At 36.3% G+C, this 26,697-nt stretch overlaps 1 protein-coding gene across 1 annotated transcript in view; it reads left to right on the top strand.

The window, feature by feature from the left end:
* Nucleotides 1-12,991: 12,991 nt before the first annotated feature.
* Nucleotides 12,992-26,697, top strand: part of CARPA (Carbonic anhydrase-related protein A) — a 104,030-nt gene continuing 90,324 nt past the window's right edge. The window contains exons 1-3 of the mRNA XM_018543233.1: nucleotides 12,992-13,090; nucleotides 17,718-17,958; nucleotides 22,499-22,591. Of these exons, the coding sequence (XP_018398735.1) occupies nucleotides 12,992-13,090; nucleotides 17,718-17,958; nucleotides 22,499-22,591 (433 nt within the window). The remainder of the gene's footprint in view (nucleotides 13,091-17,717; nucleotides 17,959-22,498; nucleotides 22,592-26,697) is intronic.

Below are 26,697 nucleotides of genomic sequence, written 5' to 3' on the forward strand. Positions count from 1 at the left end.
ATAGATTTTTGACGAAAATGTTGCGTTGAAAAATTTAACAAGTCAGGTTTTTAAAATAATTAAAGTTTAATATACCTTTTTTTTACTATATTTGAAATTTATCAAAAAAAGATTAACGTTATTTTGAAATTTTGATCAAGAGTCATGAATATATTGTTCATTCCCTATTTAAAAATCTATAAGAAACATTTTGTCTGAATAAAAATAATTTTAGATGTAAACTAGTGTTATATCTTTTACTACATCGTTTACAAACCTTTGATTATTTTCTTTATATATTTTGCATGTTTTAATTAAGTTTTATTTACTATAATGTCTTATCGCTCGAGTTGTATCAAATAAGTAGCGAGAAATAGAGAAAGCCAAAGTGCATCAGATCTCAGGTACGCCATTTCGGACGTTGGATTCATCTCTCCGACGACGTTAAATAATTCTGTGATTCTGCGCCCGCCACCCCGCGAGATCATATTATATAATCCAGCAATATGTATTTCCTCGCACGATTCACCGGTATGATAATAATTGGCTGGCTGCATAACTTCAAAACGAGAGCCCGGCCGCAAACGAGGATCGGCCGTTCGAGACCGTTCGCGATACGAAATTACCCGCATTCTCTCTCGCGATCGAGGCGATGGCCGCCTCGCCCGAAATACTCGTAAACGCGAGGTGGGACAAGGTCCTCGTAGAAATTATCTGGCATTTCGAAACCCTTGGATTACCCTTATCGCGCGACCCGAATTCAAACCCGTCTGCCCCTCCCGCGCGTTTCCCGCACCAGATTACCAATCCTCTCCCACACACGCGCGGTATAACATTCCACAGAAATCCTAACCCGAAACATCCTGCGGGGTTATGGATACACAATGTTGACACATTTGCACGCGTCTATATATAGACATACGCATAGACGTGACACAGGTCGGGAATCCCGCATTGCACGTGCATAGATTGGTACATACGCAATTGCGAATCAGCGGCGGTTGAGTTGAATTGTTCAATTTCAAATTATGTACAAGAAGTCAAAATAGGGCTTTTATTAACGATTCTACATATCATTTCGTATACAGGATTTTATTAGCGCTATTTGAATTGCCTAATTTTTATTGCAGATATTATTATACTTAAATATTTAAGATATCTATGGAAAGAATGGTTCTATTAAAGTATCTCGAAATTTAATAAAGCATAGATATGAAAATAATTTTGTTTGACTATCAATATAATTATATAGGACGCTCAAGTTGCTGAAAATATCAAAACTGTTAGTAGCATGATCATTCTGCATAATTATTTTGATAATCTAATGATAAATTATTGTATTTTTAAATCTAGCTAAAATTTTAGCTAGATGTTTTAGCAAAAAAATGTTATTTCTGTTGATTCTAATTCACATAAAAAGAAATTAGCTAGTAAAAATAGGATATTTTCTGTCGAAAATAAAAGAGAAATTTTTATCTTTTTAGTCCTTAAATTTACTTTATAATTTTTTTATAATAGTTTTTGTCATAAATAATTATTACTAATTATAAATTATAAATAAATATAGTTCTAACGGGAAGAAGCCATTATTTGTTGTTTATAGTTGTTATAAGTGAACATTCTAATTATTTATTTAATAGTATACTATTAACTAGTCTATTATGTAAGGAACACGAACGTAATATTCGTTAATAATACGTGTGGGTCTGTGTTGTAATATCCAGCTTAATCTGAAGAATAACGCGTGCATACGGCGGGCACTATCGCGTGATATTCGGAGTGGATAATTATCGTATCGGTCTACTCGGTGTTTGTCGATGTCATACATTTTCGAACCTAATACCGATGAAAATTTGGATCTCTGATAGTGTACTAAATTAGTGTACTAATTAAAATATCATCTGCCGTGAACCTAATTATGTCTACAACAGCTATGTGTTTATCTTCTCTGTATATCTTCATTGTATATCGGAATACAGTGATATAGAATCAAAAATTGACTGCACACTTTGTTAATTCTTACAAAATGATTTCACTAAAGTGTCGAAAAGTTCTGAAAATAATTTTGTTAAATTATGAAAATATTATCGAAAGCTATTTTGAACAAAATATGAATACGTTTACCGAGAAAAGCAATCATCTGTCGATTCCGTTTTGCTATTTTAGTAGAAAATATCTCGGTTGCAGGAGAGGAAAATAGGAAAACATACATAATTGTGACTCGTTTTATAAATATATATATCCGTCAACTCTAGCGACGTCGATGTATACGCAAATAACCGAAACCGCTTTACGCCGGCTCATACCGAACAAATAACCAAGGCTACGTGTGCATTCGCCTGCGGATGCGGTTGTGCGTGCAGAAATGTGCGTATCGAGCGTGGCCGATAAACGTGCGTGTAGCGGGATAACACAGCGCAGCGGGGAGAACGCGTCCCACGTACATAAACGTGTTAACACAGACGCATCCGTATAAACGTGTATCCGCGCACTCGTCTCCATTTCCGTGTCTGCGCTATCGTGCCGCGACAATGAGAAGGGTGAGGGCGCGGTGTATTGTTATTGGGTGTCGCAGATATTATTCGATTAAACACACTCGACTAACTGGACTCACGGGCCGGTCGACATGGCTCGCTCGAAAGCGAGTTTGTCATCGGCAAATACTCGCGTGACACGCGCGGGATTACGTCGCGGGATGACTCGCTGACGCGCTATTATTTGCATGACGATCTGATAACTCGGATTTCGCTAAGATGTCATCGTTGATCGATATCGATGCGTGAAAATGAAAGATCGTATTTGTACGTTAATTGATCCGATAAATATCGAATATATGAAGCCACGGACTGAGAAAAATTTCTGGTTAATAAATCAGAAGATCCTGATCATAACAATTAGAATCCTGGTTATCTTAATTAGAATTATAATAGAATTATGATAGAATCGACCACTGAAAGTTCTAATTTGTCCATTTTCAACCAGAATTCTAATTAATACAACTAGACTCTTTTTCCAGTGCGAAGTAGTGTATCACGCGAGTAAGACAATGTAAAGATTCGTTATGTAACTGTTTCACTTACGAGTCCTTCCTATTAAATTAATTACGAGCGCAAGAGAGAAACTATGCTGTCCACAGAATGTTGTGAAACAGTAGAGACACGCCGGCGGAAGTTAAACTAATGAAAATCTGCTCTAAATTGGTAAGTTATGGCATGCACTTGCCTATGTGACGCTATACATCTCGCACGGATATATGGAAAGAACGATTTTGTTGAAATATGTAAAAATTTAGATAGATACAGATATCTGAAAGTTAAAATGATTGAAAATTAACGAACCATAAGATCTGATCATATCAATCAGAATTCTGGTTATTTCAACTAAAAAAGAAAAAAAATTACAATATAAATTTAATTAGAAAATACTAGTCTCTCTCTGTCCATTTTCAATCAATTACAGTTAATGTAACCAGACTTTTACCAGTGCAGGAAACTCAAGCATGGTGAGTAATGCTGCAAATAATTTTAACATTATAACAAAAAGTTTGAATGTCCTAAATAATTATTTCAATAATTCAATACAATTTTTTTTAGATCCGTAACTACCTATTTTTAGATATCTCAGCAAAATCTAGTTTTTTCATGTAGAAATAACGTGTGTCATCTAACCTTTATCGACTCGTTCTGAATATGTTATAATTTTTTGTCTTAGAAGAACATTATGCAAAATAAATTACCGTCCTGGAATTTCCAATCAAGTGCACGATGGGACGGCGCTATTACGAGCGAAAATGCGTGGATGTCGTTCTCTTATATTGAAAGCAATGGCCGCGATAATAGTTTAATTAACGCATTCCTATTTCGTAAAAATAAGTAGTATGCATTTTTGGCTCTTGTATATAATCTGTGCAATTTTATAATTATGTCGCATAAACATTTTTTATTTTATAATTATACATACGAAAAGGATGATTTTGTTGAAGCATATCTAAATATTTAGGCAGATACAGATCTGAAAATAATTTTGTTAGATTATCAAAATACAAAATTACGTAGAAATTGCTGTAAAATATTTTGACATTGTAGCCACCAGTTTAAGCGTTTCACATGATTATTTTGACCTGTGTGAAGCTGGCCTCCCAATATTAAAAAATCGATTTTTTTCTTCATGCATTCGTTTGCTCATCGCTTGCTCACGAATGCTCAGTTGGAATTTTCGTTTACTCACCCTTAGTTCAAAAGATTTGTGAGCAAACGAATGCATGAAGAAAAAATCGATTTTTTAATTCGATACCAAAACTTAATTTTCGTATATCTTTTGAACTAAGGGTGAGCAAACGATGTGCAAACGAATGCATGAAGAAAAAAATCGATTTTTTAATATTGGGGGGCCAGTTTCATACGGGTATTATTTTGATGGTCTAATAAAATTATTTTTAGATTTTTAATTAAGATTTTATATACTTATTAAGCAGGGTCACTGTATGTATGTTGATTTATTCGTAAAATGCGACAATCCTGATTTTCGAAGATGACGCATAGTCGGAAAAAATGGAAAATTATTAATAAATACGATCGACGCACACACTGTCATTAAGAAAGAATATTGTTGACCTGAGTTTATAATTATCGGACGTACCTTGTTATTATGTCGGCTACGGAAGCGGACTATTGTACGGCCGACTTCCGTCAAGTTTTCTCCGAGCCGAAACGTTTAGCATGCATCTGACTTAAACGATCGATCTACTCAAGATCTCCGGATAGAACCGTCTACTCGGAGATCATGGGTAGATCAATCGACAAAAGAAACTGTAATACGGAAAATGTTGGCGCATGGTTGACATTCGGTGGATGAATATAAGATGAAAGAGAGACGGCGGGCAGGTGGTTCGGCATAAAGATGGCGGAATCTGTACGACTGTTTCAATGCGAAATACAGTACGGTTTTCCAGAAATATATGCACGAAATGTAAAATGCGATGCAAGAGAGAGACTTTTTCGTTTTTATTTCTTAACTATCGCGAAATATTTAAATATTGTCCAACACGGTATTTGGCATCTTTTTTCAATTTTTCTACAATATTTTCTAGGCGTTGTTAGCAATATTGTTCCTGAAAAAAAGTTCCATTACTAATTTTATTTTATAATCGAGAACGTAAGACTCAGATTAAATTATGTATGTACACCTAATTATTTTATTTTAAAATTAAAAGTTAAATAATCATATCTATTCATGATGTATGACAAATAGAAAATGAAGATATATTTATATACATGGTCATATGTACTATTAAATGATATTATTACGTTAAATATGATAATTTATAAAATATGTAGATTTGATTTCATAAATATCACATTTAAAATTTACATTATAAACAATTTATAATTATAAAAGAAGGAAAGATATCGTAAATATAAACTAGATTACATCCGATCAACTTAACGAAATTATCTTTTGTTTTTATATTTAATGATATTGAATTAAATTGCGCAATACACTGACTTCTTGTTAGAAAATAGACCAAAGAGATACGAGCGTCTAAAGAAAGAAAGATAAAGAGAGGGAGCAAAGAGAAAAAGGGAAAAGGATTAATTTATAAAGACTTGAGATCCGAATCTCAATAATAAGAGTTGACAGGAATAGAACTATACGTATTGTTAGCAAAGATGCCTCGAACAATTCTTTATAATTCTTAGAAATCGTCTTTCTTTTTTTTTTTCATAAAACTTTTTATAATTGTGATTTTTGAACGGCATTTCGATTGTTAACAATTTATTTGTTAAGATTTTGTGTCATGAGGATCGATGATAGTGTCCCCATAATATGGAAAATTTACTCAACGGTAGACAACATCCGCGATCGAGAACAGAGAAAGCGAGAGAGAAAGACAAGGGGTGACAGGAATGGGTGTAGGAAAAGGGATATAAACATCGTGCGCGAGAGAGCGAAGAGACTGAGCGGGAGAGACAGGAGAGGTAGCGCGCGCGTGTGGTTAAAGTGGATTACATATTGCTGTCCCAGAGCCTGCAACATGTTGTACACTTGGCCGTACCGGCCTTCCAGGTAAATCGAATCATCGCTAACCTGAACGAAGTTACTGCCCCTCCTCTGACTCACCCTCTCGTCTACACCAATCTCCGTTCCTAAGTGCGTACGCACCATCAGCCGTGTCCGGGAGAAAGTAAACGTCGGCCTCGCTGTGTCTCTTCTTTTTTCGCGTTGAATTCACGTGAGTTAATGAATTAAAAATTGCAAGAACACACGTTAACCCATTCGACATAGTAATTTTTTTAAAAATAACTACCACGTACCTATGAATTATGTGAGAAATGTAAAACGGCGTGTCACGACTTTGGATAGTTGTAACAATTTTTACTTGGCTTTCCCGGAAGATAAATAACTCTAACGAAAGCAATGAAAAATGTCAAGTGTGGCAGTTTCGAAGAAGTCAAGTCGATAATGTCGGATGATCCAATATTGGAACTTTGTAACGAATGGGTTGAGTACACGTTGTCGTCTTCTTGCAGGCTCGCGCGATCCAGGTCAAATCTATCTAACGAAACGATTCTTTTGGATAATCAATATCAAGATTGCGATAGATCATTATTGTTAATAATAATTATAATAACTTTATTATATTGCAACTTACAGATGGATTTAATGGCGAATATTAATAAGAATTACAAAAAAGTAAAAATATTAATGATAAAATGCTAGCAAATGGCGAGGCGATAATAATACAGTTATTACAAGGCTTAACCAAAGAACTGTGAATACATAATACAGATAATTGTTTGTTTGCTCATATTAAAAGTGGAAATTTTTTAAGTTTAAAAATAGTCGATTATTATAGATGCGGTGCCTCGAAATTTCTGTAAAACGAGACGAAATTTTATGATACATATTGTCAACCGTTCTGTTTTTGGACGATTGGAAATTTACGGTACGCTGGCTTGTCGCGATGTCAGCAAAGTTCACGGATCAGACTGAATGTCTTACTCGGTTGCATCCCGAGACAGAGGATGAAGGTGCCATTTGCGACGTAGCTCGTAAATTCTAAGCAGCTTAGAAACAGCGCACGCAACTCAAACCCCCCGGCGCTACGAACCCTCATTCTCACGGGTTTAACCCGTTGCGCTTGCATTCGATGTTTCCTTGCGTGATGAGCATTCCGGAAGTTAAGGACACTGATGAACGCCCCTATGTTGCATCTCTTGAATGGCACGCACGTATTTTCGCGGAAATCGAATGCCGGTTAATAATATTCGATTGCAGTTGTATCAAAAACTGTTCTACCAGTCTTTTTAAATTCAATTATAAATAGAAGTATTAAGATATATGTTTATAAAATTAATAAAATGTTCCAGTTATGAAATGAGGAGTACATTACATGCCTGAGATAAAGTTACAATGAGAATCACGTTAACATCTTTTATTGAGAAACGATTAAATTGTAATGTTGATCATTATAGCGTTGTTATTTATCTTTTTCCGATGCAATTGCACTTTATGCGCGGTCTTGCCTGCGTCGTTTGTGGAGAATATTGTGAAATCATCGTGCTCTTCGTTTCACGGACTCATTATGCTGGCGTAATTAGGACCGGCGCCGGGAAAGCACTTGTGCCGCAGAGGATGAGAGGTGGAACGCGATATTAGTTCATTTACGTGTCCTAATGCCGCCGCGGGGGCACGTGTTTACGAGAGCGTATTTACGAGTGCGGAACCTGCGCCCCTCGTTTTCTCTCGCGTAAATTTCATGTCAGTGACGTAGCCATGCGCTTTACCTATCGTAACAAAAGGATTGTAAAGCATCGCCAGAACGCGTTTTGTCTACAGCACATGCCCGTATGCTTTTGCGATGCAATCGTGATAAATGCCATAAACTACCATCGAGAAACTGAGAAGATAAAATAAGTTGACTTGAATTTTACCTTTAAATGCCATTTAGCAATAAAAATCATTACTCGTGAAATCAAGACAGCAAAATTGAAAGTTTACTGTATATACATATACAATATAATAATATTAACAAATAATATAATACATTACACAATAAATTAAACATATACATTGAGAGAGAAAAGATATTTGTGACTATAATTATAACACCGATGAGAATAAGCCATTTATTCAAGCTGGATCTAGGATGCTTCTAATATAATTTCATATGAATTTATATACTACGTATGTAGATCCCTAAATGCGCGCTGAAATTTTTTCACACTTACAAAACGCAAAATCCGGGTTCGACTCTTGGTCGAGATATAATATTTATCGCAATGTAATTAAATTATTTAGATTTTTAATATGCCATTCACAGATTTTAATATGTCATTCAACATATTATTAAGATCCAAGAGCAATAAGCAATAAGTTAGTTTAACTCGTGATAGTACTTCGGTACGAAATTATATTAGAAGCATCCAAGATCCAGCTTGATCGTAAATGACTTATTCTCATCGGTATTTAGTTTGAAACTCTTACGGTCCAAATAAAATTTAATATAATTATTATACTATATAATTATCATTATTAGCAATATTAGTGATAATAATTATATTTATAATAATTCTATATAAAAAATATACACACATATACATTATGTAGTCGGGATCGCGAAAGTGACTGTAGATATAGTTATTATTACTATAAAAGTAGTTATAATAATTATTATTTAGCTATAATTTATTAATAGTTATTTTTGGAACAATGAATATTTTTATATTCTTCGGTGCCGACTATATCATATATTTTGATAGAATTGTAAATCTAATAATTATTAATACATTTAATACCATTTAATTACAATAAACAGAAAAAACAATTTTGCTAAAGATACACAAATCTAGAAATAATTTTGTTGAACTGTCAAAATAATGTCCATTATTTAAGACGCTAAAACTGATTGCTAAACATTTTTGCATGCAAAAATTTCTTCAGTATTATCCGTCATATTGAGTTTCTTATATAATTACTTTAATAGTCCAACAAAATTATCTTCAGATCTACATATATCTAGCTGTATGAATTTTTAGAAACTTCAATAAAATTGCTCTTTTCGTGCAGTAAGTAACTGCATGATTATGGTACCAAGTAATTTTATAGTCACAAATACTAAAGAACTTTCTTTCAATGCAGTAGACACAATATACAGTTAATTTCTGCGGTTTCTGCAATATATCGCTCAATATAAGATAACAGATACATACGAGTACAAAATAGATTCGCGCGTTTGCCTGCATTTCGTTAAAATTGTCTTCTATCGCATATACATCAGAATGGAACATTTATAGTTAATTTATAGTTAATTCGTGAGCGTCGAGTGGCTCACCGCTCTGTGCGATTGACTCGCGATTTGTAGACCCAAGTTCAATCCCACGTGCGCCCAAACGCGATTTTTCGCGTTTAATGAGCCAAAAAATGGCTCCATCTGGTGATCAAAAGATCTATGATCATCAGCGCCGTTCGGATTCGGCGTTAAACTGTAGGTCCTATACATCAGTATACATATCAGTAGATATTTGTCTCTAATATCTGACTGAGGTAGGATTCTGTGGACCAATCACCCACAAATCCGAAAAACAATCTGATTCGAGAAACGAATATAGGCCTCGGACAAAAGAGGTCTATAGACGTCCTATGCTCCACATAAGGAGATAAAAGGAGTCGTTATCGTTATAGTTAATTCGTAAAGTTTTATGAAAATTGCATAAAAGGCGCCTGAGGGCATACACACTATACATATGCGCCGTAGGGAAAATGGCGGAATCGAAAAAAGACCGTTGTAATTGACACTTTTCGTTTATCTACGAAATCTTTTTGGCAAGAGGGCTTTAGCTGCGGGAGTTTAAAGGAGCCATTGAGTTGAACTCCGGTGAGAATTTTACCTGCCACTCCGATTGCCCGTTAATCCCATTGGTCGGTCCTCGAGAGGGAACTCCGACAAGGGTGACGAGACCGGTTGATTCGGCCCTGTAGTATGCCATGCCATCCCCGAGGCTGTGCTCGATTCCGTAGGAAAGGAGGATTGGGAGCCATCGGAAAGGAAAGGAAGAGAAGGAACGGGAATAGCCAAGGAACCCCTCGAGTAAACAAAGGAGGAAATGGGGTAAATAAAAAGCAACCGCCAAGAAAGAATGGGAGTCGGTCCGGGCGTCGGTCGTTGTGTGTGCATGTATTTACACAACACATGTGTGCACGTTTCGTGAAGAACGCGTTGGTTTACAGGCCGTGTCTCTCTTGAAACATAGACATCTGCCTTCCTGAAAAGTCCGACCAAAGGTCTACGATGCAGTAAATATTATTCTTATGTAACATCTCGATGTGTTTTTATATACAGATAGAAAACAACTATAATAAATTAATTAAATATAATATAATAGCTCCAAAAATTAATTCGCGAATAACGAATTCGTTTATCAAAAATACATCTTTATTGCTTTCCGAATTTAATTGCTTTATAACGTATATAATTTACGTAACGGTCACTCATATAGACAATTTTGTTTTCTTATATTTTAATTTTTTATTTAATCGCGTTAAAATTTACAATAATCTTGAAAAATTGTGAATTGAGTGTTTGGATTTCGAGATACACCCTGTAGATTCACGTGTACAAGAAAGGGTCGATGTAACGTGTGAGTTAGGCGCAAACGCGGCGTTTCTCGATTCCGCAGAAGTCTCGGAGGTAGGAGAGCGAAAAGGAGCGCAAGGAGATTCTTTGCAGGACGCAAAGAAACCAAACGAGGATCAAGAAAGAGAAAAACATGGAAAAGGGATAGGGAGAGGGGGGGGGGAGGGGGCGATGAGAAAAATGGGCATCGAGAGAGAGAGAAAAAGAAAACCGCGAGAGAGAAGTTGCGGAAAAGTAATCCGGGCCGGCGAGAGCTTTATAGTTTTGTTTATTCCCTCGCATACAATTACGCTGATGACGCGAAGTAAACGCGACTCGCGTGGAAACCTTTATCCCGAGAGCGCCTCTTTTTCCTACTCGTTGTTTCCATCCTCCTTTCCCTCCCGCCGAGGAAATGGAAGCGACGCTGATGGCCGTCGCTAAAACGCTCGTAGTGCGGCGCCGCGAAAGATGATGGCGAGAACTCCGAAACGAGACTCCGCCGCCAGCGTCGTCGGTGCGGCGCGATGCGCTGCATCGCGAGAAGGCTATAAATTCAGGGATGAACGGTGGAACGAATCGCGCGCGGACCCGGCGGTTTTAAGGATTAAGGAGGCCACCCCGCGCGTGTGTTTACGGTCGCACTTACTCGAGACACCGCCCCGCCGCCACCGCGCGACGGTTCGATCCCTTGCATCAAGTAGTAAGAGTTTATGTTTCGGCGGGCGCGCGGCGCCCCGACGAGACGGTAGCAATCGGCTATCGAAGTAAAACGTCTAATCGATGAACGAAAAGAAATTCGACGATTTCGATTTGCATTGTGTAAAACGTACAAGATTAATGCAAAATAATTCTCGAGCTAACGTTGGCTCGTTGAAAAAATATATCAAGTTTATGTATTTTGTTAGTAAGTTGGTATTAAATTCAGTCTTAAATTATATTGAATTACTTCTTGAATTGTAACAAATATTATATAAATATATTTCGCGTGTGTGTTTTTTTTTTTTTTTCGCAATGTTAGTACGACGGGAAAAAATTCAAATAATCGTAAATTAAATTAAATTTTTTCCATTAAAGTGTTTATTTTTAAAAACAAGGGAAAGGTGGAGAAGCGTGGCCATTAGTAACGCCGTTCGCGTGAATTATGCACCGTCTACGTGGATTACGCGTAAAGAAGTAGTTTACACGATCTACACGTAGACGCTGAGCTATTCACACGCAGACACTCGACGGCATTTCGAATTGTTGAGAATTCGCGTGCGGCTGTGCGATTTATTGCCGCTGTCGCCGTAAGTGCACGGTGATATCAAGCTTAACGAATCGCATCCGTTCTACTGGAACCACATGTTAAGTGAATATCGAAGGAGCTGGATGTACGCGTCTCATTCACCACGGTTTTCTTATCGGTTCTTCATCACTGTATTTACTTTATTTTTGATAGAAATTGTATTAAGTGGAGGATATTTGATTATTTAAAATTTTATATCTGGATGTTCCATATTGAATTAATCAATGCATTTACACTTTTCGTATATGTTTATGTGATCTGTTTTTAGCTTTTCTTTCCTTTATAATTATTTCTGTTTCGTTATATTTAAACATATTTTTAAGAAGATTTCGAGTTGGTTTATCTATAATGCACTCTGTACTACTGCACTCTAATCTAAATAATGAATTTATTAGAGTATGGAAATTTCTTTCTTCGCGCACAGAAGTTTTCACATAATTAAAATCATAAAGTCTTTTTTAACTATATAACTTTTTATTTAAACAATATTTTCTTTCTTTTTTTTCGCTTTAAAAAATAAGTAGATATATATTTTATATTGTAATATCATTTATAATAATATCAGTAATATCAATTGACTAACAATTTAGTTTATTAGTGTTGCGTGTTTCAAGTCTGAAACAATTTCGGCGCGCAATCGAAGAAATATATTCGTAGTATACAAATTCACACACAATTAGAAGCACCCGTGATCCAGCTTAGACCGCTGTGGCATTGTCTCATTTGGTTTGTAGCGGTCCAATAAGAATTGATATTGTAAAAAAAATTAATTAAAAATATAAAATGATTCTTAATATTTTATATATTAAAAAACTGCATATAAAAATCTTAAAGTTAGACATAGGGATTAATAAGAATATTATATAGGATATAAGATATAAGAGAATTAGTAATAAGATTGAAGATATGAACGTCAATCATTTATTGGTAAAATACGGAATACAAAGTATAAGTGTCCGTCTGTCAGATTATCTGACAGACTCATTAAGTCTTATGACATTTACATTAGCCGACGTGACGGCGGAAAGAAGACAACCGTAAAAGAAAGGGAGTATTATTCATAGATCGATGACACTGTTATATAACGACTTGCGTCAAATAAACTCGAAATGGACTGTAGTTCAGCGAAATCAAACAAGAATGGTGACGAGAGCGAGGATGGGAAAGAGCGAGAGAAGATGATGATCCTGAAGAAGGAGGGAAGGAAGGTAGAGAAGGGCCGGTTGGCTGTATGCGGGCTGAATTGTAAACCAGACTGAACTTTTCGCCTTCTTCTTCCTGGTCGTTGCCCGGAGGATGAGATGGCGGGGAGGTGATGGTGAGTGGGCTCGAGAGTGTGGTGGTAGGAGATGAAGTTCGTTCCTTCTTTAAATTACATTTGGCCACTCGTTTGGACACCCCGGCTCTCTCACCTTCCTTTCCTCTATCCTACTCTCCTCCGTATAACCCATTTCGCGCTCCCTTCGCTCAAGCACGAACGAACGCGCCGCAAGTAGCCCCCTCCTACGCGCCTGCACCCCTCCGACATTTCGCGAAGAGCTTAGGTAGCTGGGAATTCGTTTACGACCCGCTTGTTACCCCCATATATTTCGCGATTAATCAAAAGTTCGTCCAAGAGAAGTATGCGGCTTTGATATACGTTGAAAAATTGGTATTGGAGAGGAAATATTTCTGTGTGCACGGAAAGAATGATTATGCTGCAAGATTTCGAATCTTGCTGGATACAGATGTGAAAATAATTTTGTTGGATCATAAAAATAATTTTATTGCGAACACCAGGGGTGGAATATGAATGGTTACTAGAATATCAAACTATTTTGCAGCATTGCTCGCTTCTTAGTTTCAACATAATTTACGTGTTTTGATGGCAACAAAATTATTTTCAGATCTGCATCCAACAAAGCTTTAGATTTTTCAGCAAAATCGTTCTTTCCGGGTGACATTTTAGTTTTTGTCGTCATTATAAAGCACTTTGTATTCTTTACATTGGGTGCTTTCCATTTAGTGACACGAGTCGACACAAACATCATTCTATTTTTTTTCAGTTTTTTGACATTCTAGTGAGTAACAAAGATAAAACGATACTTGTGTCAATTTGTGTTATCAAATGGAAAAAAAAAGCATTCATTATACTTTCATAATTAATGAGGTAGAAAGAGCATTGTTTCTAATGATCTAAAAAACAACAAGCTGTGAACTTTGCGAAATCCGGTATTGTGCACGTTGGAAAAAAAATGCGTATTAGTCTTAATTCTTTGTAAAATAGTCTTTTCATAAAATATATCGCGAGGAAATTGAAGTGTATCGCAATTTTATGGAGATTTTTATTTGAGAATTTTTTAGTTTGAAAAAGCTTGTTAGACTGAAGTTGACCCTTTTGTAGTAAACTTCATTATAAAAGAAATTTACACGCAGGTCGTTTAAATACGCGAAGGAAAGTACACTGTCGGTCATTAACTGTCTGCTGAGCGTACGTCGACGCTCGTACTTCTTTTCATCTTTTAATCCGGAGGCTGCCGTATATATACGCAAAGGCCATCCGGCTCTTTAAAGTCATCCATGTCGACGGCGCCTGGACAAGCGGCCCTTTTCGGCGCAAAGTTCATTTACACTTTTGTGCTGCTTCAATTTGAATTTATCCGTTTATACGGGGGTGGCTCTCTATGCAAAAAGCGTCCTTAGCTGTGTGCGCCCCCGCCGTTATAAAGACGTATAGATGAATATGCATGTATTCAGATCACGAGTGTGGTAATATGGTAACGCGCGGACGCGCGCTCTGTGCTGTAATAGAAGAATAAGTATTAGAAAATTAGCCGGAGCCGGATGATCTCTCTCGTTCCGCTTCCACGTCACGTTGTTCAAGGTGCCCGGTAATTTCGCGCGCCGTGTATACGAATAGAATTACGTGGAATTATCGCGTGTCGGGATCGCCGACACGCCGACTGTATCGATTAATCCGTAATGAATATCGGAATTCTTTCGGTATGAGAGAGATTTGTTCCTACTTTTGGTAAAGCATTTACGTTAATGCACGTATTAAGCTTCCAATACTGGAATTTTATGAGATCAATATTAACAGATTTACGCAGGTTAAATTTATCCGGGTTTGACAGGAAGAGTGTGTTTCTTAAGTCATTTATAGTTCGTTCTTATTTTAAATCGTCTTGACCCTTCAGTGTTATATTCTACAGAATATATGTATCTTTGTTATGTACTTTTATTACACTGGTTATATATTATAAAAGATATTGCATAAAAATGAACATATTCTAACAATTTTTTTCAATTAAAAAACACCAGACATTAAGGAACAAGCAACGTATCTATTTACTATAATAATTTGAGTCTTTTTTTGGCATAAACAAAATTTTATTTTCAAATTTTCCAAAATAAAAAAGATTTATTCCTACTTTTTAGATTATCATGTTAAAAAACTATTTGATAACGTAATAGAGATGAAAAGATAATCTTAAATTTTTCCACACTTTTCGAAAGCTTTAGAATAGTAAAAAAGACTTGGATTGTACGGAGGAAATAAAATTATGATCGCAGTCGGAAGGTTAATAAAAAATTTATAGCATAATAAAAGAAACCTCGAGTATGCCGCATGGTGAGTGGCATCGAAGGGTTAAGTACTGTCTCTCAGAGAGAGATGCTTTAGATTTAGAGAATACTCGTTTGTATCCCATCGCGAAACTCCCATTAGTATCTCGAAAATATTTCGTGCGCTATGCATCTGATCGTGGAATAACTTGGCCCCACGATACGGTCTACAGTTGGTTAGTTATAGACTTATTTGATATGCCCCTTGATAAAAGAAAGAGGCACAGGCGATAGTATCTGCACCGTTATTTGCCCAGTCTTATCTTGCGAAACGGCGCGCCGGCATTTGTGGACTGTAATTTCGTATGGCTCCGCGGCGATCAATTTTAATGTTTAATCAGTATCTGGCTCACGTGCCTTTCATTTATATCACGAAATATTTACTTAAATTATCCGAACCGCGGTGCTTTAACACACCCTCGCGTGCGTTAGTTCGGCCCCGTGGATAACCCCCGGTGCACCAATCCCGCCGCCAGTCCGCACCTTCGATCCGTGTGATTCAATTTTGTTTCACTTTGTTCACTACACACACGTTACGTGTCTCCGTTCGCGCCTGACCCGAAATTAATTTAGCGCAAACACTTCCCCCTGATTCGGCAATATCGTCTATTGTATCGCCCATCGCGGACGCTTGGAAAATTGGCTTACTTCGTCGTATCGTTCGCGGCAAAAATCGAACGAGGAACTTATTCGCGGAATCGATTCATCGACAGGACGGAGTCACGTTTACTTGAGAATGCTTACGTTAACGTGCATGATAAAAAAAATTCATAATTTTCACGTCAAGAAAGGGCGAATTTCGTATCTTAAGGAATTAAGATGAAGTACTGATTAGTCCCGTATATATAGGTCTGAACTTTTCTCCGATAAGATCAATTTCCGTGTCGCGTATTTCTCGCGGAATCTCCGGCTGTGGCACGTGACATGAATTATTGAAACCTTTACGGAAAGTTATTCTATTGGCCTTGGGGGAGGGGGGGTAAAGCGAGGTCCGCGATACACGTGTCAGGATACGCGGTTTGTTTTACCGGTGGGAAAAGAGAGAAAAGCGAGAAAGCGGTGTAATGGTAAAGAGAGCGCGACGGAATAGCCGGGTGCTATCGATTCCACGTGTAATAAGAGTAACAATTTGCCGAATGTGGGGGGATGGTGTGAGTGCGCTCGCACCTGCCGGTACGGATAAGCTCTTACTGCGAGACGGACGAGAATTGGCGTAAGCGTTACCCCGAGGCAGGGCTCCCTTTAATTTGCTCGCAATTTCCATGCAGCCGTATACGCATCCGGTGCATGCGAGCCACCCTTGGGCACGTTCTTGCAGTCGCCAGGTTCTCATTGCACATATAATTGCATAATTTGTCCTTGGACAACTGCAAACTGTCTCTCTCTCTCTCCTTTTTTGCCTTCCATTTCTATCTTTCTCTCTCTTTCTCTTTCTATTTCTGTTTAGAGAATTTTCGCGTAACGTTTTATTCGGGAATGCTGTCCGCAGCACTCGTAACAATATTTATCTTTTAACTGTTATTTCAGTGTTTATTTCTTGCACTGAAAGTATATAATGCGCAAGCTGGGTTGTTGCGGATTGTGCGAAATATTGTTGCGTTGCTTGTTTCATGATTACAACACTTTTGACGTTTATATTAAAAAAAAAAAAAAAATTATACTAAAATTAAAATATGCTTCTCGTATTTTAATTTAGTTTAAAGCTGTAATACATATTTTATAGTGTAACCGAATTATTACTGTTATTAAAAGATGTATACATATAAATTATGCCGACGTTTGATACACTTTGTGAATAACGAGATAAAATAGGTAGAATATCAAAGAATGATATTTAAATGATTTTTATTATATGTAGGGGAGACCGGGGAGACAAAAGTAACAGTATCATGAAAGTAACAAGTCCTCTGCCGGCGTACACAACGTGTTATTTCATTTGTATTATACAGTCAAAAACTCGCGCTCCTATCCCCCCCTCTTCCCTCAACTAGTTATCGTAGAAGAATCGCGCCACTGTTGCATGGAGGAACAGAATTTAGGTACTTTTTTCATCCACGTAAGTATTTTCCGTTTTGTATTTTTTGTGTTTATGTGTAGTTAAAATGTATATATCGATGTAATTATTTACCGGTGCATTCTTGTGAAATGTGTTTATAAGTTATTGCAATAGATTTTGACAAGTCCTGCGTAGTATATAAGTTATAATGCTTTTATGTCAAAAAATGTATCTAGGAACGAACGAAAGTAACACGACACTCTGTGGACGAAAATAACACGTTACTTCGTTTCACTCGTAAGGGCTGCCACATACAGCATTCTTTAACAGTGACCGTAAAACGTAAACTTGAGCCGATGAGCCAATCAGGATATTGCTTTAGGTTACGTAATCTAATAGAAATGGAAATAACAGTAAACTTATCCATAACCTCGCAACATGGCGAGTTTCAACCTGTTGAAATTCTCCATATTGCGAGTAATTGCGAGGTTCAGATAATTTATGTTTTTCAAGTTTTATAAAAATTGTTTTGTTATAACAATTATCTTACATAAAAAAATGTATTTCTTATTTTATGTAAAAAATATATTTTTAACGTATTTTCTAGAAAATAAGAACTATTACTTTCATCCCTATATAGTACGTTACTTTCGTGTTATCTAGACCTCCAGAATAAAAGTAACAATTGACGTAATTGTGAAAAATCATTATAACTCTAAAAATGTGTATCACTTGGGGCTTAAACACAGGTGAAATAGTAAAGTGATAATCAGAGTTTCGTAAAACTTTGACTGAATAACTTTTCGTACCTCTAAAAAAAAAAGTGATAGCTAAGACATATGTAAAAAATGTTACTTTTGTCCCCGGTCTCCCCTATTTAAGTAATTTATGATTTACTTTGTTGTACGTTTCTATTAATTTTTTTAAGTTTAAATTTATCTTGTAATTATAAAAGAAATTTCAACGGATTTTCCGTGCAAAAATAAACTATTCCGACACATTCAGTTTAAGCGGTTTGTTAAATTTGTACTTAGAATATAAAAATTGCCATGTCCGTTGGTCTTTTCGCAGTTAACATGAAAAGATAATCAGGGAAATGTTTCGCATCTGCGTTATTATACAACATAATGTCGCGTTTATAGCTCAACTAAAGCAAAATACGAAAACGAGAAAAAGAAAGAGAATAAGAGAACAAAGAAGGAAAGAAGTAAAAGAAAAAGCGAAGTGAGATTCACTTGTAGCATCTCGCTGCTACTTGACGTAAGTAGTGCAGTCAGAAACAGGTCAAGCATTGACATGTGCATTAGAGGTCTTTAGGATCTTGATGATATTTCATGGTCTTCGCGCATTTTCGTACACGTTGCACATTGCACATTATTTGATATTAAAGCAGCAATAAGAACTCAATCTCTTAAACGCAAATAGGTGAAGAAGATATATTTGGTCAAGGCGAATATCTAATAATATATCAGAAAAATTCAAAAGATTTTTTTTTTAAATAGAACGATACACAAAATTATCTTATTCAACAATTTTGACTTTATTGATTTGCAGATAATGTTAAATGTTTTTTAAGTATCCTACTAAATACAGCAGACGACATTTAGAGCAAATTATAGTATAACGATTTGAGACTAATAACTTGTATACGCATACATTTAATTTAATCCACGTCACGTTTAACCATACACTAAAGAGGACCCAAATAAAAAGGTTTGGAACGTCTGTAATCGATTTTTTTTTCAATATATAATTTACACACGAATAACCTGTGTTGGCTTGCATCAGCTTTTGACAGTTACTTGATTCAAACAAATAATTTGATTATTGTAAAACTCGATTTTATGAGATTTTTTTATATCCTCCAGTTTGAATACATAGTCTGAAAATATCGAGTTTCAAAAGAATACGTATAGTAATTTCCATGAAGGAGGATTTAGTGTCATAATCAGAGTTTGAAAGTCAATTTGAAAATCAATACTAACTGTATAGTATTGATGAGCTCCAAATAAAACGAAATTGGGACTTTGTTGTTATTTCGCAATTAAAATCACTTGAAAATCGCATTTTACGATAATTAAATTATTTTTAAAAAATTCTATTCGTCATATTGAATTCACTATTTTGAATAGTTTACTTTTTACAGTGTAACATGATCATCGAAAGTCTCTCATTTTTTCCATATTATTAAGGTAATTCTTAAGTACGACTGAATCGCGAAACGAAAAAAAACTCATGGTTGCCAATACACTGTCAATACGAAAATCTCCCCAACGGTATGTGACAGTTTTGCATTATCATCAGCAATATTTTATTTGTATTTATTGATATTTTTTTGCACTATGTCAGGTTTAAGTATTTAGATAGAATGCCGTTCGTGATCGTTCGTGTGGAAAGACGTGTGAGATCCAAGTTTGATAAACACTATCGGATAATCGAAATGATGCCAACAGGAAGCATCTAGTAAACGTATCTTCGTGCAAATATACAAGTCAATATGACAATGGTAACTTCGGTGGATTTCGGTCTGATGAAATTATCGATTTCTCATCTTAATAAAACAATGTGTGTTAGATATTTGCATGCTAGATATCTTCACTATTGCATAAAATGAATAGAAAAAGTTTGCTGCTATAGAAGAATCAACTGCAAGTTCTCATCATAATTCTCGTCGTAAAACTATGGTTGCGAACTGTGGAGTTCTGTGTAAATATGTATTTTTTTCGTATGCATCGAGTGTCGCGTCAGAATAGTCTGAATATAAAACGTGCGATGAATGATGGAATGTTCTCTGCTGAGAAAACAAGACTTCCGCAAATGAAATATTCAAATTAGTCGTATTGGGCGACGTTGTCCTAAAATATCCGCCGGAGAAAATGTTACGGTCGAAACTTGGACGGGGTTACGAGACTAATAAACCTTTTTATTGCGTCATAAAGAAATCCATCTGTTTTATTTCAAAAATCGAGTCAAGTTTGAAAATCAAGTTGAAATTATCGTTTCAATAAAAAAATCATTGGTCGATGAAGAGATATTGGAACAATTAAATGTGTGTAATTTTTTGTGATGATGCTTAACACCAAAAGTACCGGACAGTTATTATTAACTGCTTCTATATTTTTTTAGAATATAATTATATTTCTTACGTAAAAAATGAGATTAAAAAATGTTTTGACTTATTAATATCTGGAAAGCCTGTGAATTCTTGAAAATTTTTAATGATATGTATCTTATAATACACATATACTTTTATAATATATATATATGTATTTTTATAAAATTTTAATAAACATCCTGTTTGCAGAATGGCGTAAATATCGTGTTCGATTTGTTCGCTGCTTGTTTTCGGTTCGATTCTAATATCGAGTCCAAGATTTGTTGCGTGCAATACTCGAGCTGATAATATCATCCGTCGAGCATGACAGTGACAGGCGTCACTATCGATTATGCACGATGCGCATAAGCCGCTCACGATTGTCGATCCGCCGCCGTGTATTCCATTTGTACTCGCGCTTGACAGCCGAAGTTCACACGTACTCTCACCTCACGTACGTAAGGAACCTGATTTCACGTGACGACAGCGCATCAATTCTCGACGGTCATAACACGCGAGCGCGATGGCAGATTTCGATACTTGTAAAATGGTTTCCTTCACGCTACAGGGGCTCGGGGACTTTCCTACGACGTTTTCAGATATAAGTCATTTATCTCGAACGAGAGCTCAGTTTCAATATAAATTCGCCCCCTAGATCGATATATCACGTTAATTTATATTCACATCTCGTTCAGTTTCGTTGATAATGTTCCTTTATAAATCCTCGAATTGTTGCACAAAATTGCCAAACATCGTACAAATTGTGTGGAGATTGATATTTAATGATCGTGCAGTTACGAGAACGTGCGATTCTATTAAGGTATACTGTACAGTCGCGGTCAATAATTCCTATTGACTTGGACTTAGTTGTGTTTAGGTAGACATAGCTATCTTCAAGTATCACGCATCGTGTATCTATAGATACAATATTATAACTCTTAAATTCGAGTAATGTAATTGAACTTAACAATCACAATACATGTATGTATAAAATATTTATACTATTAGATGCGTTTATCTGAAACGTAGCTAACTTCAAGCGAAAAGGCATTATTGACCGCGAATGTACAATCAGCGAGCATGTATGCCGTGTTGCACGTCGTACGGATAAACATGTGGCGCGTCAGATATTATAGACATGAATCGGTAGTCTGTAACGGCCGATGGATCATGAACGGTGAAACGGAGTAGACGCCTATAAATATCGCTCGTAGAACCGAGAAGAGAAACGCCGACGAGAAACACCGAGATTGACAATAGAAAGGGAGGGAGGGGAGGGGGGAGAGAGAGAGAGAGAGAAATAGTGGATGAGGCGGGAGATTCAGGATAGCCCGAGAAAGTTTTCCAATTTGAAGCAATTAGTTTGCAGTACGGCGTTGGATGGCATGCATCCAGATAATCGAATATAGGTCAGCGTCTAAAGCGGGATAGGGTCGAGCTACGATCAGGAGGCTGCGAGAAAGAGAGAGAGAGAGAGAGAGAGAGAGAGAGAGAGAGCGAGTGGGATGGGAAGGGAGAGGAAAGGAGACGGAACGCGAGTTTCCCGAGTGTGTGCACGTGCAACGGGGTGGACCCGTCGCACTTCTGGTATGTCCGACGCGCATAAAACCACGTGGCACAATTCGAGAGACGCCCGCCTTAGAATTCTGCCGCGCGGTAATCGATTGACTGATCGTCCCCGATCTACAACTGCAATTGATCGATGCACCGGCCGGCGTCTTCGGACGCCAGTGATAGAGCTCGAAACTTTTCCGTCGTATGTACGTTTGCGGAACCTCGGGGAAACTGTTCAGGCGAGATGTACGAGAAAGAAAATTGCGGCTATCGCAATCCAAAACGTGCAACGTACGCGCGTTACTTTCAGTACCGTATGCAGTTTAGAATAAGTTACAGGAGTTTAGAAAGTAGTTATTAATATTTCAGAAACAAGACTTTTACTGATATCTTTTTTTGTGTCTCTGTTTACAGAATCCGAAGCCAGCTGGGAGGAATGGTGGACCTACGATGGTATTTCTGGTGAGTATTCTCGCAACTTTATTATCTCAAAATATAATACTAAGATTTGTACGACGTTAATAGTATGTTAATGAATACCTTGTGGACGTCGTACAAAGTATATCACATAATTTGCAATTAGTTTTATAATGCAACATTCTTCACGTACGATAGTTATATAATTTATCGCATTGAGATCATATTTCCTTGTTGTAATAACGTGAGATCAACTTATCGTCAAAATCCAACTTACAAAAATGTTCCAATGAAGCTTTGCAGCGGCGGCGGGCGTATCGATACATGTGCATCATTCGCTAAGTAATTACTATTAAATTCCTGAGAACAGAGCATGCAAGCGTTTCGCGAGCTTAGCCGGTCGTGCGGCTTCCTAATTTTCTTAATTTTAAGTTACGAGGCCATCGAGTGCCTCCGGGTGCCGGTGAATTTTTTAATCTCGCACCATCCTCTTCCCCTTCGTAGTTTTTATTAAAAATAAGGCGAGCGCGCCGATAAGACTGCACCATGTCGGTCCTGGGTCTTGAGTTTAGTGTTGTTCCGCTATGCGAGCCAGCTGCCACACGAAAAACAGTGCCGTATACTCGGGTGTTCGTATAAAACGCCAAAAATTTCAGCTACTCCCCAGTCGTCCGCCGACCCTCTCCTCCCGTATTTCCCTTCGATCCTGCGTACCCTACGAATTTCTCTTCAGCCTGTTGACGTTGGGGAGGAAGTTGTTGATCTCATTTCAGAATTTATGGGTACCACAGAATTTCGCCATCGATTAGCTCGAGTGCTCCAACGAAATTAACCTCGCTTCGCGAAGTGCCAGTAATATCGTTATCGCAAGCAATATTCTTGCAAACGCAGAACTTGTCGCGTCATTTTTCTCTACTAATACGGATTTTGTACTTTAATCTCTGTATAATGCGGATTTCAAGAGAATGCTTAAGAAAAATGCGAGAATTCAACTTCAATAAAATGAAAGGGTGTATTATCTTCTATTGTCATAATATTGTGCGACTAAAAAATCTTCTTTACTGACAAAATGATGTTATTTGTTAATTTATTGTTACATAGCTTATATTTTATCTTAACATTTTTGCAATTTAAATCCTTTGGAAAGGGTTGTCGGATAAAAGATATTAATATTATACATAGGTACATACATATACGTATATATATATCTCTCTTTTAAGATTAAATATTAATATTAATTTAATACTTAATAAATAATACTATAGATAAATATGACTCACAATATGCAAAGTAATATTGTATATAAAACTAAGGTCAGCAATGATCACACATTATGTTCCGTTTTAATTTATCTATAACAATTTATTTAAATATTTTATTTATAGAAATTTTTATGAATATTTCAAAGCTGAAGAAGATTCTTTGTCGAAACATACAATATTATTATATCATTTTGTTAATAAGGATCATCGCACATAAATTAATCGACACTTCCTAATCTTGTAGATTTTTAAAACACATTTTTTAAGATTAATTTACATTATCGCAGCATTGTGTTACTTTAGTTTTATATTAGTGACAAGTCGATCGTAAATTTGTTGCGACAGGCAATTTGAAGAATCATTCATTTTAAAATTGGTACTTCAGATTGAACGTTGCAATAAGCTTATGATCGACTTGCAACTAATGTAGAAGGAATACATAGAATTCTTCTATGAAGTGGTTCGCACGTTAGAAATACCCGCTGTGCCATTGCAATCAATTAGGTGACTTATTACTATAACAGTAGTCGATTTTCAGGGTTCTCTGTCTCATATCGTGGACAGATGAGGGTTTTCGTTTTACAACCAATAAGCGCACACCTTCTCTCCACTTTTTCTATTTATTATATAGGGTTCCGTCCGAGTTACACCGTGTTCTCTTTCATATATATAAAATCTTTGATAAATTTGGAGACAAGTTTTTTTCAGTAAAAATCTGATTACTCGCTGCTTTTTTTACTAAAATTTTTTGATGTTTGACGTTATAGTAAAACATATTCCTAGATAATTTTTAGCTGAAATTTCTGTCAAAGTACCCTTGAATTTAGCCCCGAAATAAGATTTCGTTTCTACCTAGTATACCTCCCAACATCTCGGAAATTTAATTTTACTTGAAGCGCATTACCACATAATTCAAAATTTTGTTAATGAAAAATTAAGCAGATTGAAGACAAGGTGAAATTATTAAACATGATTTTCCTAATGGTTTTAACAGATATGTTTCTTTAATGTTATGTAGTACATGTTTTATGTGAGTATGAACATGGAAGGCTGCCAATTTCACAAAGTCTGCGCGAGTGCAGTGTGCATGAACAATTGCATTTCCTCGTGTATTTATGCGACAGCGGAATAATCTGGTTACATTACAACGCAGATTGCAAGTTGAGCACTTATGCTTTTTTCGACCTCAAAATGCACCGTCGCGGCAACTGCGTTTACGAAACGGCTCTGATTTTATGAGCGACGTACTGCAGTACATGATATATCTTTGATTTCGCCTCGAGGGTATTCGAGCAAACTGCTGGCTGAACTTTGCTACCGTTGTTATATTATAAATGTGAGACGAAGGAAAAAAGAAGTTTTAAGATATATTGCTTCGATTATTCGCGAACATGCCGCGTGTTTCAGATTTACCGGCGCTCTTCTCAACTACGGATACCAGGGAAAAAAATAACGTAAGGATAACTAATTTAATAGAACTCGGCGGGCGCGGCGCGTCTTCCACAAAATTAAATCGCTAACGTTTAAAATATACTAGTTTACAAAGTTTTCTGTAAGAGTATATATGAAGACTGTTTTTGAGTAATTTTTTCGACGTTGAATCTAATTTATCAAAAATTGAAATATTTCTATCAAGTTCAATTTTCGAGAGATATAAAAAAAATTTTAAATATAATATACTTACGCAGTTTCATCGAAATATTAGAAAACAAATCAGGTGTGTTGAGCATTTAATTTTTATTTTTATACAACTTTGGATTGGTTTTTCATTTATTAGAGTTCAGCATTTATTGTCTACACTTTTAGAAAATTTATGTTAAATTCAACACATGTTACGTCCCAAACGATTCGCTGAAATTTTTATGTCAGTTTAACACAAGTTGAATACGTTATAGAGAAACACTAACACAAATATTACGTAAAAATTCAAAACTCGTTTGTGAACTAGTAACATTAAAAATTTTGCCGACACTTAGATTTCTGCATTGAGTTATTGTATACACTGAAAACAAATGTATTATATCTTAATAAATATTTCTTTGAATATTTGTAGTAAACATTTACTGAATGTTAACGTACTATATTTATTTGATACAAAAAACATTAATTTGATTTAACTATATTTTTTTAATTGAGTAAACATTTATTTATACAAATATTGAAAAAATATTTATCAAAATATATTGAATTTTTTTAAACATAAACACAAAATATTTTAATCTCCTAATTACGTATTCTAAAACTTTCGTTCCCATGAATGCTAATTTATTATGTACGATGCATTCAAATTGTGATCGCATTGATTTTACAAGATTTAAACGACTGCCCCGCACTCGACAGCAATTTTTCATAATACGAAGAATACTCACGGCGCGGCGGCCGTGGAAACAAGTCGCGGGGATTATTAGGATCGCGAATTGCGGCTGAGTCAATGTGAATCATCGGACGAATAAAAAAAAAAACGCTCTCCGGACGAGATGGCTTGCGGGAAAATCTCCACGAACGCGAAACTTTTCCAGGGATTAAGCTCGGCTCGTCTCGGTCCTTTCTTTACTCCGCCACGCAACTGGTAGCATTGGCAGCACCCCGTTACTTGACGTACAGTTTCTTAAGCCCGAGGAGAGAAGCACTACGAAGCTGAAGATGAAATTTCCACGGTGCGGCGAGAATATGTCTTTCCGGCTAAAGACGCTGAAAAATGTAACGCGTTTTCTCGGCGGTTCGTGCGCTTCCAGCCACGCGTTGCATTTCTAGTAGAAACTGCATTACGAACCACTGTAAAAAAGCTATTTTAAATTTTAATGCAATAGATACGAAAAACGTTCTCTATTCGCGATAATAAGGAAAACATGAACATTCGTACAGTGAGTGTAAAAAAGATTTGCACAG

The sequence above is a fragment of the Cyphomyrmex costatus genome, unplaced genomic scaffold (assembly GCF_001594065.2).
Source record: "Cyphomyrmex costatus isolate MS0001 unplaced genomic scaffold, Ccosl1.0 scaffold112, whole genome shotgun sequence".
In the NCBI taxonomy this organism is placed as follows: Eukaryota; Metazoa; Arthropoda; class Insecta; order Hymenoptera; family Formicidae; genus Cyphomyrmex; species Cyphomyrmex costatus.